This window comes from Leucoraja erinacea, chromosome 9 (assembly GCF_028641065.1).
Source record: "Leucoraja erinacea ecotype New England chromosome 9, Leri_hhj_1, whole genome shotgun sequence".
In the NCBI taxonomy this organism is placed as follows: Eukaryota; Metazoa; Chordata; class Chondrichthyes; order Rajiformes; family Rajidae; genus Leucoraja; species Leucoraja erinaceus.
The window spans coordinates 23,948,136-23,967,882 of NC_073385.1; the positions used below are offsets into that span (position 1 = coordinate 23,948,136).

A 19,747-nucleotide genomic window follows, 5' to 3' on the forward strand; every position below is an offset into this window, starting at 1 on the left:
GGGGGTGGAGGGAGGGGGAGAGAAGAAAGCTGGAAAACGGTGAGAGAGGCAGGACAACGCATGGCAGGTAATAGGTTGACATAGGTGATGCAGTTTTTGATAGGCAGATTGTTGGAACAAAGGCCAGAAAAGAATAGGTTTGAAGAGTTATGGATTATGAAAGAAGAAGTTGGGCAAAAGTAGGAGGAAGCAGAATAAAGAGAGAAGAAAGGTGGACTGAGTTGAGTGAGCGAGGGAAGAATGAGTGAGCGAGGGAAGAACTTAAGAATGTGTAAGGATTTAGGGTGTTTCCCTGTATTACAAACATTGCCAAGGTTGCGTTTCAATAGTGGAGTTGAGAGTTTGAAATCATGGAAGACATGTACCAGGGCAAGGAGATTTAGGAGGCCAATTCTAAAAATTAGACTTGAATGAAAATGTGGTGGAATAGAAGGGTTGGAATGCACATGAAGCTCATTTTAGATGATGAAAGACACAAAAAGAACTTCAAAACTGTTTAAATATTACTATATTCAGTATTTCTTACTTTTTATTTTGGCCAATTACTATCCAAACAGATTTTAGCTAAATCAAGGAAGGTAAGAGTTGTAAAAACCATGAGTGGATGACCATTAACCTAAAAAATATTTATTTATTCTGCAGGCTTCAATCACATTTATTATCATTAAACATACCTGAACATGGTCAATAGAGGTTAATCTTCCACTACTGTCTGAGCTAGACCAACATTCTGATCTAGCAGAAATGAATCCTTTTCGGTTCTGCCTTAGAAGATTTTGCTTTTGCCGCTGATCTTGATCTTAAGAATAAAGGGGACAATTTAAGATCAGTCTGATGTGTTGTGATACTTGCACTTGCATTCTAAATAGGCTTAACAGTAATGTGAAGTCAGTGTAAAACCTGAAATAATAATCCACCCAATTTCTCTCCGGTTTGATTTTTCTCTTCCTCAGAAGCCACAGCCACATGCTTTTGATGCTCCACTGTAACAGCTGCAGTGGTCACAGAGATAATGCCAATAATTGTGAGATAGCATAATTGGAATGCAGCCGGATGGACAGATTATAGATGGTCTGTAATATGGTCACCTAATCTATATTTAACAATGTAAAAGAGGCCACATCCAGAGCAGCAAATGCAGTCAACGAGTTTGGAGGAGGTCCATGTGAATCTTTGTCTGACCTGGAAAGGCTGCTTGGATCCATGGATAGTGGTTAGAGCAGAGGTGTAGTCAGGTGTTGCACATCCTATAGTTGAGGGGTAGGAATACCACATCTGTTCTCAGGGTGAGGCTTCACCACATCTCAGGATGAAGCATCGCCACATCTGTTCTGAGAACATCCAAAATGTCTTGTTTTTTCAGGAAATTGAATTTCCGCTCTACTAAGAGCCCTCATTAACATTTCCTGAACTTCTACTCTTACTCATTCCCTCCACCCACACCCCATCCCCTCTGTACCTTCCCAGACAGCACAGATCCTCATCTTTCATCCTGTCAGCCTTTGCATCAGACAAAAATTAATCTTCATTTTGCCAGCTATAATGTGCAGACAGAAAGGCCCACCAACACATCTTTCCCTCCCCATACCTTTCTGCTTTCAACAGAGATAATGATCTCAGTGATTCCCTGGTTTGTTCTTCCCTACCCATCCCTTTCGTGTCCCATGGCACTTTCCCCTGCAACCAGAAACACAAAATCTAAAATAACAATCAAGCACTGAGTACATTCAACATTGATCATGAAGAAGAAATAACAGATTCAAATTTAGTGTTTTTTGTAGATGAGATGTGATTACAGGCATGAAAAAGAGTACAAGAGGGGGTAAATTTATAAATACAGAGACAATAACGCAAACTTTAAAGAATTCAGTAAAGAAACACCAGAGAGCATTGTTTTTCAAATATCCATTCAAAAAAATAACCAGACACCTTATGTATTAGTATGTATGAGATATCTGTCCAAATATTTAGAAATGAAAAAAATAATATAAAAATAAGTAACAGACAGCAAAACATCAGACCTTTTGGAGGCTTTAATTTGTAATAATAATAATAATAGCAATCAACCTGAAAGACATAGATGACAAATACAGGTAACATAAATTAGTAAAGCAAGTAGTGCCTGGGAAATTTAATATGATTTTTTTGATTATATAACAAAGATTCTTAAGAATATAAATGTATTGAAGCTAATTTCCTTCATAATTTTGAAAATTATCTAAAGGTGCTGCAAAGGAAGCAATAAGATAATTTAAGACAGGATAAAATGTTACTATAAGATAGTGTCCACTTCTGGGTGTCTAACTCTGAGGAAAGTTGTTTTCCTCCTGTCTTACGCAGTCTTTTGTGATCAAAGATGTCTTCCTTCCAGTGTACTTTGCAAATTTCGATGAGGCTGCTGAGGCCCATGTGCGGTCCTCAGAATTTGCCACAGTGGGCAGGTGGATAGTACAGGAAGGGATGCCCTCTTTCAGCCATTTTCTCTGGGATGTGTACTCGCAATTTAGAGACTCAAGCTGCCGGTGCCATCCCAAATACTCCTCCTTCATTCTGATCAATCACACAATGGTGAGCAAATTATAGTTTTCCAAATAAAACTTGGAGACATTCTCAAAGCGTTTCCTCCGGTTCCTGGCAATCTCTTACAAGTTTGCGTTAAGTGTCGCAGGAAAGGTGTGGCTCATCCATTCAAATTGGGCAAGCGTAATCAAAGTCTCAATGTTGGGGATAATAGCCTGGGGGAGGGCAGTGACATTTTGCTTAAGAAGGAACTGCAGATGCTGGTTTAAACCGAAGATACTGGAGTAACTCAATAGGGCAGGCAGATTCTCTGGAGAGAAGGAATGCGTGACGTTTCAGGTCGAGACCTGTTCTTCAGACTCGTTAGGGATAAGGGAAACGAGAGATATAGACGGTGATGTGGAGAATGAATGAATGAAAGAAATGCAAAAAAGTAACAATGATAAAGGAAACAGGCTGTTTGGAGGGTGAAAATGAGAAGTTGGGTGGGGGAGGGATGCGGAGGGATAGAGAGAGAAGGAATGCCGGGGCTACTCCTGTTTGAGTTCTGTTGAGGGGGGGACAGCCTACCTGGGGGTAGCAACAGTGGCCGGGCCTCTGGCACAGAGACCGGCCCTGTTGCTCAGAGGGGTAAGGAAAAGAAGAGGAGGGCAGTAGTAATAGGGGACTCGATAGTTAGGGGGTCAGACAGGCGATTCTGTGGACGCAGTCTGGAGACCCGGATGGCAGTTTGCCTCCCTGGTGCCAGGGTCTGGAATGTGTCTGAACGTGTCCAAGATATCCTGAAATGGGAGGGAGAGGAGCACGAGGTCGTGGTACATATACTGTAGGTACCAATGACACAGGTAGAAAAAGGGAAGAGGTCCTGAAAGGAGAATTTAGGGAGTTAGGAAGAGAGTTAAGGAAAAGGACCGCAAAGGTAACAATCTCAGGATTACTGCCTGTGCCACGCGACAGTGAGAGTAGGAATGGAGCGAGGTGGAGGATAAATGCGTGGCTGAAGGACTGGTGCAGTGGGCAGGGATTCAAGTTTCTGGATCATTGGAACCTCTTTTGGGGAAGGTGTGACCTGTACAAAAAGGATGGGTTGCACTTGAACCCAAGGGGGACCAATATCCTGGCGGGGAGATTTGCAAAGGCTACTGGGGAGACTTTAAACTAGAACGGTTGGGGGGAGGAACTCAAATAGAGAAAGCTAGTAGACAGTGTGTGAGGCAGGAGGCAGAGAAGGGAAGCACTCAGACCCAACATGTAGGGGGGAAAGAAGAAAAAGATAATAAACAGAGAATAAGAGGTGGTGAGTTTCTTAAATGTGTGAGCAGAGAGACAGAGGGGTGTAAAATGAGGGTAGAAGCAATAGGTAGCAAGGTGAAAAGTAAAAGTGGTAGGCAGACAAATCCAGGGCAAAAATCAAAAAGGGCCATTTTTCAACATAATTGTATAAGGGGTAAGAGTGTTGTAAAAACAAGCCTGAAGGCTTTGTGTCTCAATGTAAGGAGCATTCATAATAAGGTGGATGAGTTGAATGTGCAGATAGCTATTAATGACTATGGTATAGTTGGGATCACGGAGCCATGGCTCCAGGGTTTACCAAGGCTGGGAGCTGAACATCCAGGGATATTCAATATTCGGGAGGGATAGACAGAAATGAAAAGGAGGTGGGGTAGCGTTGCTGGTTAGAGAGGAGATTAACGCATAGAAAGGAAGGACATTAGCTTGGAGGATGTGGAATCGATATGGGTAGAGCTGCGAAACACTAAGGGGCAGAAAGCGTTAGTGGGAGTTGTGTACAGGCCACCTAACAGTAGTATTGGAGTTGGGGATGGCATCAAACAGGAAATTAGAAATACGTGCAATAAAGGCAAAACAGTTATAATGGGTGACTTCAATCTACATATAGATTGGGTGAATCAAATTGGCAGGGGTGCCAAGGAAGAGGATTTCTTGGAATGTAGGCGGGATAGTTTTCTAAACCAACATGTAGAGGAACCAACAAGAGAGCAGGCTATTCTAGACTGGGTATTGAGTATTGAGGAAGGGTTAGTTAGCAGTCTTGTTGTGCGTGGCCCCTTGGGCAAGATTGACCATAATATGGTCGAGTTCTTCATTAGGATGGAGAGTGACATAATTAATTGAGAAACAAGGGTTCTGAACAAAAAAAAAAGGTAATTTTGAGGGTATGAGACGTGAATTGGCCAAGATAGACTGGCAATTGATTCTTAAAGGGTTGACGGTGGATATGCAATGGAAGACATTTAAAGGCTGCATGGATGAACTACAACAATTGTTCGTCCCAGTTTGGCAAAATAATAAATCAAGGAAGGTAGTGCATCCGTGGATAACAAGAGAAATCAGGGATAGTATCAAAACAAAAGATGAAGCATATAAATTAGCCAGAAAGAGCAGCCTACCAGAGGACTGGGATAAATTCAGAGTCCAGCAGGGGAAGACAAAGGGCTTAATTAGGAAAAAGAAAATATATTATGAAAGAAAACTGGCAGGGAACATAAAAAAAAACTGACTGCAAACGCGTTTATGGATATGTGAAGAGAAAAAGATTAGTTAAAACAAATGTAGGTCCCTTGCAGTCAGAAACAGGTGAATTGATCATGGGGAACAAGGACATGGCAGACCAATTGAATAACTACTTTGGATCTGTTTTCACTAAGGAAGACTTAATTAATCTGCCGGAAATAGCAGGGGACCAGGGGTCAAATGAGATGGAGGAACTGAGTGAAATCCAGGTTAGCTGGGATGTGGTGTTAGGTAAATTGAATGGATTAAAGGCCGATAAATCCCCAGGGCCAGATAGGCTGCATCCCAGAGTACTTAAGGAAGTAGCCCCAGAAATCGTGGATGCATTAGTGATCATTTTTCAAAACTCTTTAAATTCTGGAGTAGTTCGTGAGGATTGGAGGGTAGCTAATGTAACCCCACTTTTTAAAAAGGGAGGGAAAGAGAAAACGGGGAATTACAGATCAGTTAGTCTAACATCGGCAGTGGGGAAACTGCTAGAGTCAGTGATTAAAGATGGGATAGCAGCACATTTGGAAAGTGGTGAAATCATTGGACAAAGTCAGCATGGATTTACGAAAGGTAAATCATGTCTGATGAATCTTATAGAATTTTTCGAGGATGTAACTAGTAGAGTGGATAGGGGAGAACCAGTGGATGTGGTGTATCTGGACTTTCAGAAGGCTTTCGACAAGGTCCCACATAAGAGATTAGTATACAAACTTAAAGCACACGGTTTGGGGGTTCAGTATTGATATGGATAGAGAACTGGCTGGCAGACAGGAAGCAAAGAGTAGGAGTTCCTTTTCAGAATGACAGGCAGTGACTAATGGGGTACCACAAGGCTCAGTGCTGGGACCCCAGCTATTTACAATATATATTAATAATTTGGACGAGGGAATTGAATGCAACATCTCTAAGTTTGCGGATGACACGAAACCGGGGGGCAGTGTTAGCTGTGAGGAGGATGCTAGGAGGCTGTAAGATGACTTGGATAGGCTGGGTGAGTGGGCAAATGCATGGCAGATGCAGTATAATGTGGATAAATGCGGGGTTATCCACGTTGGTGGCGAAAACAGAAAAGTAGACTGTTACCTGAATGGTGTCCGATTAGGAAAAGGGGAGATGCAACGAGACCCAAGTGTCATGGTACACCAGTCATTGAAAGTAGGCATGCAGGTGCAGCAGGCAGTGAAGAAAGCGAATGTTATGTTAGCATTCATAGCAAAAGGATTTGAGTATAGGAGCAGGGAGGTTCTACTGCAGCTGTAGTGGTCTTGGTGAGACCACACCTGGAGTATTGCATACAGTTTTGGTCTCCTAATCTGAGGAAGGACATTCTTGCCATAGAGGGAGTACAGAGAAGGTTCACCAGACTAATTCCTGGGATGTCAGGACTTTCATATGAAGAAAGACTGGATAGACTCGGCTTGTACTCGCTAGAATTTAGAAGATTGAGGGGGGATCTTATAGAAACTCACAAAATTCTTAAGAGGTTAGATGCAGGAAGATTGTTCCCGGTGTTGGGGAAGTCCAGAACAAGGGGTCACAGTTTAATGATAAAGTGGAAATCTTTTAGGACTGAGATGAGAAAAACATTTTTTACACAGAGAGTGGTGAATCTCTGGAATTCTCTGCCACAGAAGGTAATTGAGGCCAGTTCATTGGCTATATTTAAGAGGGAGTTAGATGTGGTCCTTGTGGCTAATGGGATCAGGTGGTATGGAGAGAAAGCAGGTACAGGATACTGAGTTGGATGATCAGCCATGATCATATTGAATGGCGGTGCAAGCTCGAAAGGCCGAACGGCCTACTCCTGCACCTATTTTCTATGTTTCCACCTGAATTGAGAGAATACAATATTCATACCACTGGGCTGTCAACTGCCCAAGCGAAATATGAGATGCTGTTCCTCCAATTTGCATTTAGCCTCACTCTGACAATGGAGGAGACCGAGGAATGAAATGTTTGTGTAGGAATGGGAAGGAGAATTAAAGTGTCCAGCAACCAGGAGATCAGGTTGGTTCATGCGGGCTGAGTGAAGGTGTTCCACGAAACGATCGCCCAGTCTGTGTTGGTTCTCGCCGATGTATAAGAGTCCACATCTTGAACAACGGATACAGTAGGTGAGGTTGGAGGATGTGATCTTATCTTGTTTTGCTTATCTGTTTTTTCTTATCTTGTTTATTGTTTATCTTGTTAGTGTACTTTGAGGGTTTTGTGGAGTTAATGGTGCTACAGAGGGTGGTGTAGAGATTCATTAGGATAGCAGGGATGAAAGAACATGTTTATATAGTCAGACCTGATAAACAAACTATCACTGTTCAATACACCAGAGGTTGAAATTATACTGCAAACGTTAAAAAATCAGAAATCAGTGGTCACAGAATCAAGATCTACATCAAAAGGGTATTAGAAAAATATATATTTAAAAAGACACCAAGAGCTGGAGTAACTCAGTAGGTCAGACAGCATCCTTGGAGAACATGGATATGTGACGTTTCAGATCAAGACCCTACTTCGACTGATTGTTTATTTATTTATTTAATGCAAACAGGCATTCACTAATGCAATGCACCACCAGAAATCAAAATGTAGCCAGCTTCATAATTTCCAAACAAAACATCGTCATAAAGTCATAGAGTGATATAGTGGAGACAGGCCATTCGGCCCAACTTGAATATTTATTCAACATGAATAAATATTTGATAAAATGCAGGGAAAATGGAATTGAATGGACTGCTCTTTCTGAGATTTGACAGAGAACATTTGACAAATGATAATTTTCAGGTTATAGGCTCTACCACACTTCAACAGTCTGCAGTGTAATTTTTTTAAATTCTACTGCACATGAATGTCAATTAAAACTTAATCTGCAATAAATGAATTACTTACATTTTACACTTAATAGCATGCTTTTCGGAACAGAACAATCCACAGAAGCTGAAAAACAAAAGTACAAAAGCAATTTTAAAAAAAGCAATTTGTAAGTTTTGAATCAATAGAAAATTCAGAGTGTCGAACAAATAAACAGGCCATTCGGCTCAAGTGATCTATACCAGTCCTTTGTGCTTCAGCCAAGCTTCCTCCCTCCCCTATTTGTCCAACCTTATCAGTGCATCCACATTGTCCTTGATTTCGTAAATACTTTTCTGGCATCTCCTTTCAACAGCACACAAACTAAAACTACCATCAGCTTCCGCCCACCCCAAACTCCAATGCCTCTGATGCTGCATGACCTGTTGAGTACTTCAACCATTTTTTATTTCTCATTTCCAGCACCAGCAAAATAAGCGTGAAAAGTCATGTTTAGTTTATTTACATTTATATAAAAGGGCAGTGCAGTCCTAGTTTGATTAGCAGCAACATTCTCTTTCAATATTTGGCACTTCATCTAATGTTGAGCACAGTCATTCATTTGATTTATTTCTACTGCATATAGAATTGCAGTGTAAAACACAGAATATACAACTGTAATATAGAGTATTTTCGGTGCAATTCTCATGCAATCAGCAACACCCTGCTCCACTGCCCTCTCCCCACCACACCCCGACCCATTCCCCCAAGGATGCCAGACAGATGGCAGATGATTATATATTGTGTCCATATTTCACTTAGGCATTTAAGTATATTGTGGACACAACATTGTAATCAATAATTTCATATCATCCAGCTCGACCTTACCCTTTTTTTGATTGAAACATTTTTTTAACCCTGCATTTGACAGAAGACATGATGATAATGTCACATTAATGCAATCTGATACCGGAAACTTTGGTTATTATAGTATTCTTTGTCCAGTATCAGAAAATTCAAGTTTCAACCTTACTCCAGATTCAAATGAAGATTGAATCTTCAGTTTTCAATTCTAGGTTGACAAGAAATAAATATTCTGATTTGCTAAGTTTAAGACTTTCCATGGTGTAAACTTATCATTTAGAGAGTCTAGAACCAGATGGTACAACCTCAGAATAAAAGGACGTGCCTTTAGAATGGAGATGAGGAGGAATTTCTTTAGCCAGAGGGTGGTGTATCTGTGGAATTAATTGTTGCAGATAGCTGTGGAGGCCTAAACATTGGATATTTTAAAAGTGGAAATTGATAGGTTCTTGATTAGTAAGGGCATCAAAGGTTATGGGCAGAAGGTAGTAGAATGGAATTGAGAGAGGAATAGGTCAGCCATGATCAAATAGCAAAGTAGACTCGATGGACCAAATGGTCAAATTCTGCTCCTTTCTCTTATGATCTTATTCTATCAAAATAAACCAATTCAAAAATGGATATAGCCACTGTCAAATCATTTGTATTGCAGTCTATCTATATATTAATGAATCTATTATTCTCCCATGGATGATTGTGAAAGAATTAAAACGTAGTAAGCCTGCAATCTGAAAAAAAAAACAATTGGTTAGGAATGTTTGTATTATAAGAGAAACAAAGTTATTAAATTCATTGTGCTGATGTTGTATAATTCAATACTATTAGCTTCAAACGGAGCTTAAGATTCCCAACAGTCATATTGGCCCCAATTTCTGACTTAGTGGTAAGCTGACAGTGCTTAACACAGAATTAGACAAATTGCTTGGAGAACAGTCAACATGGATTTGTGTCTGGAAGGTCATGTTTGACTAATCTTCTTGAATTTTTTGAAGAGGTTACTAGGGAAATTGATGAGGGTAAAGCAATGGATGCTGTTTATATGGACTTCAGTATCAGGCCTTTGACAAGGCTTCACATGGAAGGTTGGTTAAGAAGCGTCAATTGTTGGGTATTAATAGTGGAGTAGCAAGATGTATTCAACAGTGGCTGAATGGGAGATACCAGAGAAATGGTGGATAACTGTTTGTCAGGTTGGAGGCCGGTGACTAGTGGGGTGCCTCAGGGATCTGTGTTGGGTCCACTGTTGTTTGTCATATACATCAATGATCTGGATGATGGTGTGTTAAATTGGATTAGTAAAGTGTGCAGGTAATACTAAGATAGGTGGTGTTGTGGATAATGAAGTAGATTTTCAAAGTCTACAGAGAGATTTAGGCCATTTGGATGAATGGGCTGAAAAATGGCAGATGGAGTTTGACTGATAAGTGTGAGGTGCTACATCTTGACAGGACAAATCAAAATAGGACGTACATGGTAAAGGGTAGCAAATTGAGGAATGCAGTTGAACAGAGGGATCTAGGAATAACTGTGCATAGTTTCCTGACTTGATAGAGGTCTTTAAAATTATGAGAGGGATAGACAGAGTTGACGTGGATAAGCTTTTTCCATTGAGAGTGGGGAAGATTCAAATAAGAGGACATGATTTGAGAATTAAGGGACAAAAGTTTAGGGGTAACATGAGGGGGAACTTCTTTACTCAGAGAGTGGTAGCTGTGTGGAATGAGCTTCCAGTGGAAGTGGTGGAGACAGGTTTGATTTTATCATTTAAATATAAATTGGATAGGTATATGGACGGGAAAGGAATTGAGGGTTATGGTCTGAGTGCAGGTAGATGGGACTAGGTGAGAGTAAGTATTTGGCACGGACTAGAAGGGCCGAGATGGCCTGTTTCCGTGCTGTAATTGTTATATGGTTATATTTTCTCTGGTGCTCTCTTCTGTCTTGTTCCGTGTAGCTGTAAAAATAACTCAATGGACCAACTAAACTTGGAACAAGCTATAAAATTCAGAAAATATGCAAGACCCAGACTCAGCCCCGTGTTGCTGAGACAAGTATGCTATCCTTAAAAGTTTATAAACTTTAAGAAAAACGTTTTTAGAAATTCAGGTATATTGAACCTTCAAAATATATCTAAATTCACATAATTATTTTCAAAAGTGTTTTTAAATCAACAAGTGATTGAGGGAATTTAATGTTTGTTAAATTTACAAGCTATTTGAAAGATCTTAAAATTTGGTTTTAACATTAACAAAAGATAAGCCAGCTAAAATGTACTACTTTGATCTCTCTAACAACTTGCTCGTTCACTAAAATCTTCATCAACCTAGGGAAAAACAACTTGACCCTATTTAAACATAGTACAAAATGTTTGAGCAAATTTCACACTGTCTTGCTGATCACCACATGACATAAAACATGGACACCTCATCAATACACTCTGCTTAGATGTGCTGAACCAATGTCAGAAATTTTGGAATTTCTGCATTAGATTATGCATGGTTAGCTTATGCATGGACAAAAATCACGTTTATATTGGCCAAAAATCACAAATTTATGTTGGTTCTATATTTACCGATAAATATTTGGATATCAATAACTACACAAAACCCAGGCCAAGACATACAATAAAGCATAATATTGTGGTCACACTGAATAGACTTTCTATATTAAACCTTGTGTATTTACCTTTAGCAGAGAGTATTCTGTTGTAATGGGAAGTCATATGAGCCTGAGTTAGGTGCTGGTCAACCATTTTCTTGGGAGAACTTACATAGTAAGCTGCAAGGAAAAAATGGCATGTATATTTCATATATTTATATATACAATATTATATTAATATGTTTATAGAATGAGAATTTTGACAGCCCTTTGTTTTTCAAGAAAACACTCAATATTATCCCGGAACTTACACAACATAATATAATAATTGGTGGAGATTTAAATTGTACATTGGATTCTTATTTAGACAGATCATCAAGACAAAGGAAATTAAAATCCAAGACAAGTGAATTACTAAATTCATACATCAATACTACTAACATCAAAGATGTCTGGAGAATCGAAAACCCATCCGGATGAGAATATTCATTTTACTCACCGGTACACAAAACCTATTCAAGAATAGACTACTTTTTAGTACTCTAAACTTATCCCATTTACTTACAATTCGAAATATCATAATATTATAATTTCAGATCAAGCACCTTTAACATTCATGAATAAACTAAATGGAATAATATCTAATAATAATAATCTTTATTTATATTGCACTTTTTAAAACATAAAAACCAGTATGGTCACCTAAAGAAACCCGGGAAAAAAACAACCTTTACCTATTTAAACATAAGTACAAAATGTTTGAGCAAATTTCACCAAAGTGCTTTACCACATAAAGTTTGATTAATCAATACACTCTGCAGACCAAATGTCAATATATCCAATTTCTGCAAAGACAAAAAAGGTTAAAGTTATGCAGACACAAAAGTACACTATATAGAAATCAACATGAAACGTCACAAATTTAGCAGGTTCACTGTGAGAGACCGATAAAAATATGGTTATCCCCCTCATAGTACACAAAGGTCGGGGTCATAGTGGCCTACAATAAGCCAACTCGATGTTCTGGGCCCACTGAATAGAAGCTATATCAACGGCGTCGGGTGAACATTCTTCAGAGAGGCCTGTTGTAATGGGAAGTCATCCCTGAAGACTGCAAGGTCCAAAGTCAACCATTTTCTGGCCGGAACTTACACCGGCGAACTCAGACACCAGGCATGCGGTATCGAAATCCAGTGCCGCCCGCCCGCGGCTGGACGCTCTGCAGCCGCAGCTCAGCGATGTTGCAGTCGGCGTTCCCAGTGCCCCGGAGCTTACCCGAAGGCGATCCGGTAAGCCATCGCCCGCTCCGTGTTGGTGTTGGTGTCCCAGCATCTGCAACTTACGCCGGCAAAGCTGTAATCCCGGCTCCAGCGCTGCTCCATTTCGATGGTAGGCATCACAGACAAAGGAAATTAGAAATCGGTTCGGAAGAAAATTACTAATCTCCGACCAGGTAGGACTACTAAAATATTTCAAAGATGTCCCCCCCCCCCGAAAACCACACCCATCCGGAAAAGAAGATTCAATTTAAAGTCACCCACGGACAAAACCTAAAAATAAAAGACTAAAAAAGGTAGACTCTAACGGACTCCAGGACTTACAGCCGAAACATCATAATATTATAATCTCAGATCAAGCACCTTTAACATTCATGAATAAACTAAATGGAATGACCGAGAAGCAGACACAATGGAAACTTAACCCTCAAATTTTAAATGAAAAAGTATGTCACAAATATCTTATTACACAGATCAATATGTTTTTTGAATCCAATGACCGCCCTGAAACATCTGCCTCCCTTCTCTGGGAAACATTCAAAGCATTTGTATGAGGAGCGTTAATCGCCTCACAAGCCTTTCATAACAAAGAGAATCGGGCTAAACAACAGATATTGGAAATGGAAATAAGGCAATTAGATATAGAGAATGTGGCTGCGCCCTCTATGATAAAATACAATAAAATTGCTGCACTTAAATATATTAAACCAAATATATTCAGATCAAATCATAAAACTTTATCAACATACTAAACAATTACATTTTGAATTTGGTGATAAACCACAAAAACTATTAGCTCGTCAACCCCGAAAACTGGATGGGGAAAAAACAATTTATAAAATTAGATCAGATATGGGAGAAATACTAACACTACCCAAGGACAGATTTTTACAATATTATCAAACACTTTACTCAACCAAAACAGTAGCATTCTGCAAGAATGGAATCATTTTTACAGAAATGCAATCTTACAGGTTTAGATCTGAAAGAGAGGGAATTATTTGGTGCTGAAATATCAGTAAAAGATATCGAAGAATCTATTAGATCTTTAAAAAATGGAAAAGCCGCAGGCCCTGATGGCTTAAGAACTGAATTTTATTAAAAAAATTATGACCTGATTTCTCCATGCCTACAGACATTATATAATTACGCCTTTACTCAACAGAAACTGCCAGAAACTTTAAACAAATCCACAATAACACATACCAAAAACGGATAAGGACCCTGGGGACCCAGGTTCATTTAGAGCAATTGCTCTCTTAAACACTGATCAGAAAATATTTACCAAAATTCTAGCCCATAGATTAAGTTTAGTGATTCATAAATTAATGTACCCCGATCAAACAGGTTTTATTCCGAAACGTTATTCATTTTATAATCTGAGACGATTATTTCATATTATATATTCAAATAGAATAGCTAATGTAGATCTAGCAGTCATTTTGCTAGACTCTGAAAAAGCATTTGATCAGGTGGAATTTTATTTATTTATTTATTTTCGGTGATGGAAAATTTTCAACTCGGCGAGAAGTACTGCACATGGGTTAAGCTTTTATATTCTAACCCAACAGCTAGAATATTGACAAACCAAATGTTGTCACCTAAATGTAATTTATCTAGAGGTTGTAGACAAGGATGCCCACTATCCCCGTTATTATTCGCCCTTGCTATTGAACCACTGGCAGAAAATGTTAGAGCCCACCCAGAAATATATGGGTATAATACTAAAGATACAGTTAATACAATTTCTTTATATGCAGATGATGTATTAATATACATCACAAACCCGGAAACTAGCATTCCAAACTTGTTAAATCTTAGAACTCAATTTGGCTCATTTTCGGGATATAGAATTAATTGGAACAAAAGTGAAATTATGCCAACAACGGAACTTAACCTACATACATTGCAACAATCTCCTTTTAAAATAGTCAACGAAAAATTAAAATATCTAGGAATTTATGTGACTAAGAAACATACTTCTTTATTTAAATTACATTTTCCGCCCTTACTTAATAAACTGCATAAGAATATTCAGTATTGGAAAACACTTCCCATCTCAATGTTCGGTAGAATTAATGCTATAAAAAGGATTTTTCTTCTGCAATTACTGTACCTCTTTCAATCAATCCCAATATATCTTCCAAAAATTGTTTTTTTTAAAGTTGTCACAAGTTTTATTTGGGATTATAGGAACCATAGAATAAGTAAAAAACATTTATGTAAATCCAAGATGAATGGAGGATTAGCTTTACCAATTGTTTTGTATTACTTCTGGGCAGTTAATATTAAAAATATGAACTTTTGGTTGGAAGATATGGATCAGCAACCAGACTGGTTAAAGATGGAAAAGGAAGATTGTTTGCCTTTTGAAATTGGCTCGATTCTGTTAGCTCCCACAAAACTGAATAAAAAAACCTATAGTGAAAATCCTATAATATATAGTGGTATACAAATTTGGAAACAATTAAAAAAGACTTTAAAATTGGATAATTTATCACTCTCTCTCCCCATTGTAAATAACCCTTCATTTAAACCCTCTGTGTTGGATAAAGGTTTTATACAATGGAAAAATTATGGAATTAAAAAGGTGGGACATCTTTATAGAAAAGGTATGTTTCTTTCATTTCAGGAGTTACTACAGAATTATGGACGACATTCAAATATTTTTTTAGATATTTACAACTTAGAGATTATGTTAAATCACGCACACAAGAATATAGAACTAGAGAGCCAGAGACTCCTGATGAATGTTTGAATAAACATCCTAATACAGACAAATTAATATCTTACATATATAATACTCTAGTAGTAGATAGTGAGGTCCCGTCAACGGAATTATATAGACAAGCATGGGAAAATGAATTAGATCAACCTATAATGAAAGATATTTGAGACGAAAGTCTACAACATATACATCAATGTTCGTTAAATGCCAGACATTCTTTAATACAATTTAAAGTACTATATAGACTGCATTACTCTAAAACAAAATTAAATACATTTTTCCACATATCTCCCCTATCTGTGACAAATGTCAATAGTCAGAGGCTAATTTAACTCATACTTTTGCAAATTGTATAAAAATTAATTATTTCTGGACGAGTATTTTTAGAATAATTTCTGAAGTTGTTAATATCCAATTGGATCCCGACTCAAAACTAATAATATTAGGAATATCAGAACAAAACCTAAAACTTACAACAAGCCAAAGAAACTTCCTTGATTATAGTATAATAACTGGGAAAAAATTAATATTAAAATTTTGGAAAAATCCAACAACCCCCACAATTAATATGTGGATTATGGAGATGTCGGAGACCATACATTTGGAAAGAACTAGACTTGCCTTAATTGACAAACAAGAATTATTTGCTAGAATATGGTCTCCATTTATTGATTTTCTGAAAGGGTAAATTGGTCCGGCGCAGAAGCCTGACTGAAACTTGAACCAAGGATTAGATGAATAGTTATGTTTTATAATCTACAGACCTATCTCCAAAGTTGTATTATTGGTAATTTATTCTATATTTTTTTATCGTTTTTTTTCTCCTTTCTTTCTACCTATAAAAAAATAAATAAATAGCTGTGGTGATATTTAATTGATAAATGAGGACCCCAATTACTTTGATAGCTGGGATCTCAACTATTAACAATATGTAATTGATATACAAAATGTGTTTTGATTATGATATGTAAATGCTTCTAATAAAAATATTATTTAAAAAAAAAGAATGAGAAGGGAGGATTTTCACATCTTAGACTCCGAGCATGGTCAGTGGCGGACCTACATTTTTGGGGCCCTGAAGAATGAACTGTTATGAGGGCCCCTTCACAACCAGCAACGAGGTCTGGGTAACCACTGTTATCGTCTTCAATGGGGTTGTTCCACGACAGATCACCACAAATTTTAATTTCTGTCATAAATGTTAATTGTGTTTTAAATTATTCATAATTATTTTATATTAAACATATTTAGAATGAAACATCCTTAATTTGAACGTTTTTTTCATTTACAGCTAGCCTATATGATACTTTAATAACCTTAAAATTTTTATTTTAACTATTATTTTGTATTGAATTACACAATATTATTAATATTATTCTTTTTTAAAAACCCCTTCTCATATAGTAGACCCAAAATTTTTAAGCAATGTGGACTAAGCATGATATTCACCTCCAGAAAAAAAGTAGGATGTATTGGCCGTGGGTCTAGAAAGCTGGCTAAGCCCCCGGCGGGGGGGTTCAGGGGCCACAGCCTCAAGCTTTCTGCTGATAGTTTACATAACAGAAACTTAGATTTTTTATAACACACAAGCAGTAAAATAACACACAAAAGATATATATTTCATGAAATAAAAAATAGACAATAGGTGCAGGAGTATGCCATTTGGCCCTTTGAGCCAGCACCGCCATTCACTGTGATCATGGCTGGTCATCCACAATCAGTACCCCATTCCTGCCTTCTCCCCATATCCCTTGATCTGCTATCTTTAAGAGCTCTATCTCTCTCTTGAAAGCATACAGAGAATTGGCCTCCACCGCCGTCTGAGGCAAAGAATTCCACAGATTCACAACTATCTGTGTGAAAAAAATATTTCCTCATCTCCGTTCTAAACGGCCTACCCCTTATTCTTAAACTGTGGCACCCTGGTTTTGGACACTCCCAACATTGGAAACATGTTTCCTGCCTCTAGTGTGTCCAAACCCTTAATAAGCTTATATGTTTCAATAAATGGCCTCATACAGCTAAAAAAAAATTACAAAAAATGTTACCTGAAATGTCTCTTTGCCTAGCACTGAGATGAGAAAAAACGTTTTCACCCAGAGTTGTGAATTTGTGGAATTCTCTGCCACAGGGGGCAGTGGTCTTGTCTCCTTCAGTAGCACCTCAGTCTCCCTTCCTGAGCTCAGACACCCACTTCTCCTCACCTACCCACCTACACCTTGACTAATGATTAATCCTCTCGCCTCGACAATACCTCACCACAAAAACTTCTCCTCACACCTAAACCTCGCCTCGACTAAACCATACCTCACTAAACCTCACCCCTCATCTCACACTTTAAACCTACCTCAACTTAACTAAATCTCCCACCTCACGACTAAACCTCCCACCACACGACTAAACCTCCCACCTCACACGTAATCTGCGCCTCGACTAAATGCCGCCTCTCACCCGCTCCCGCTATTTATAGTCCCCACCACCTGTTGGCGGCGCCTCACGTGAGTGAAACTGCTCCAACCAGGGGGGCGGGACCGAGTGCAGCGCAGGCGCATTGCCCGAGAGGGGAGTGGAGGGGCGCACGTGCGCTGACGTTGACGTTGAGACCCGCCCGTCCGCAGCCCCTCCCCGTGGAAGCAGGAGAGAGGAGGCGATTAGTCGAGGATTAGTGAGTTGAGGTTTAAGTGTGAGGTGAAGTTTAGTCGAGGTGAGGGCTTTAGTCGAGGTGAAAAATCAGATTAATTTCTAGGAAAACAATAAAATCAGAATTCCGATTTAAATTGGAAGAATATCTGGACTAAAGTTGCTTCTGGGGCCCCTCCGGAATTAAGGGCCCTGAAGCTTAAGCTTAATTAGTTTCATAGTAGATCCGCCCCTGGGTATGATCAACAAAAAATGGAGAAATTTAAACCTAGCAAAGCAGAAGATTGGAAGTGTAGACAAATTTCAAAGCACTGTTGGGCAGAGATTACCAAGATAAAGAGAAAAGAGGCAGAAACTAGAAAATAAGGATGATAATTTGCAATTGATGCATTAGTGCACTGAATATCAGCTGACTACATTTCATTCAAAAGCATTCAAAATTCCATAGAAATCGCAACTGATAGCTCGTGCATTTGCTCAATGCCAATCCAGAGGCAAGAACATGCACTTCTGTGTGATACATCTGCATTTTGGTTCCTTGCAGTGCTGTTGACCTCTAGTGGTGAAAGACTGCATACGATCTTGGATACGATAATTCAAGTAGCAAACAGTCCAGATCATCTGCTTTTAGACTGCACCTTCTTGGCAACCCCAACATGCATTATCAAGCCCTAATGAAATACCTATGGTGGGATCACGAATGCTATAATCCAGTGTGAGAATAGCTGACATATGCACAACATCGAACCATTGAAACAGAGCTTCAGAGCTTCAGAAATCCAAATAATCTTTTGGAGAACAGGTTTCTGAGGTCATGAATATAGGTAGCCAGAACCATAATAACAAAATTCTGCGTTTCCACAGTGCTCCTTGTTCTGCAGTGAACAAGCGATATTGGCCTTCTGATATTATACTATTTTTGGGCCTACAATTGTGCCTCCGAATTGACCACTATATCCGCAGTGGAAAGGATAGCCTCAGAACTCTATAGACAGGCCTGCAAGTCCTCCACTCAACACATTGCATACACCACATCAATTTTCTTTCATAGTTTATCCCCGAAGTTCTCATGCAGGGACATTACCATCCAGAGAGCTGTAACCTGTGCTATAATCTCCCCTTGCCCTTATTCCAAGGCACTCTTTTCCTGGTGGTTCGCCACATGGAATTTCCATCTCATCTCTGGTTATCTTCTTGTTGTCTACTGCCTGACCAAGTTGCAATTCTTCTATCCGAAAGCACAAGCACATGAAGAGGATGCAATTTTCTTCATGCCCCAGTTTGCTCTGAGTTACAAGCGATAGCTGGTGCGTCTATCGTTAGGGTAACATAGAATCTGTTTCCTATGGTAGGGTTGTTTAAAACATATGGACATAGGTCTAAGGTGCGAGGAAGGAGATGTAAAAAAGATCTGAGGGGTAAATTATTCACACAAAGAACAGTTGTCATCTGGAATGAGCTGCCAGAGGAGGCGGTGGAGGCAGGAACAGTAGGGGTGGTCACGGTGGCGCAGCGGGAGAGTTGCTGCCTTACAGCAATTGCAGCGCCGGAGAACCGGGTTCGATCCCGATTACGGGTACTGTCTGTATGGAGTTTGTACATGCTCCCCATGATCTTCATGGGTTTTTTCCGAGAACTTCGGTTTCCTCCCACACTCCAAAGACGTACAGGTTTGTAGGTTAATTGGCTTGGTAAATATAAAAATTATGACCTAGTGGGTGTAGGATAGTGTTAATGTGCGGGGATCGCTGGTTGGCGCGTACTCAGTGGGCCGAAGGGCCTGTTTCCGCACTGTATCCCTAAACTAAAC

General features: G+C 39.1%; 1 protein-coding gene across 4 annotated transcripts in view; it reads right to left on the minus strand.

The window, feature by feature from the left end:
* The window catches only part of LOC129700133 (spermatogenesis-associated protein 7 homolog), a 78,596-nt gene that overhangs the window by 42,988 nt on the left and 15,861 nt on the right, over positions 1–19,747 (minus strand). For all 4 annotated transcript variants that reach the window (XM_055640353.1, XM_055640352.1, XM_055640354.1 and 1 more), the window contains exons 2-4: positions 11,380–11,472; positions 7,930–7,977; positions 675–799 (exon numbers count right to left, since the gene is read on the minus strand). In XM_055640353.1, coding sequence (XP_055496328.1) covers positions 675–799; positions 7,930–7,977; positions 11,380–11,472 — 266 coding nt within the window. The remainder of the gene's footprint in view (positions 1–674; positions 800–7,929; positions 7,978–11,379; positions 11,473–19,747) is intronic.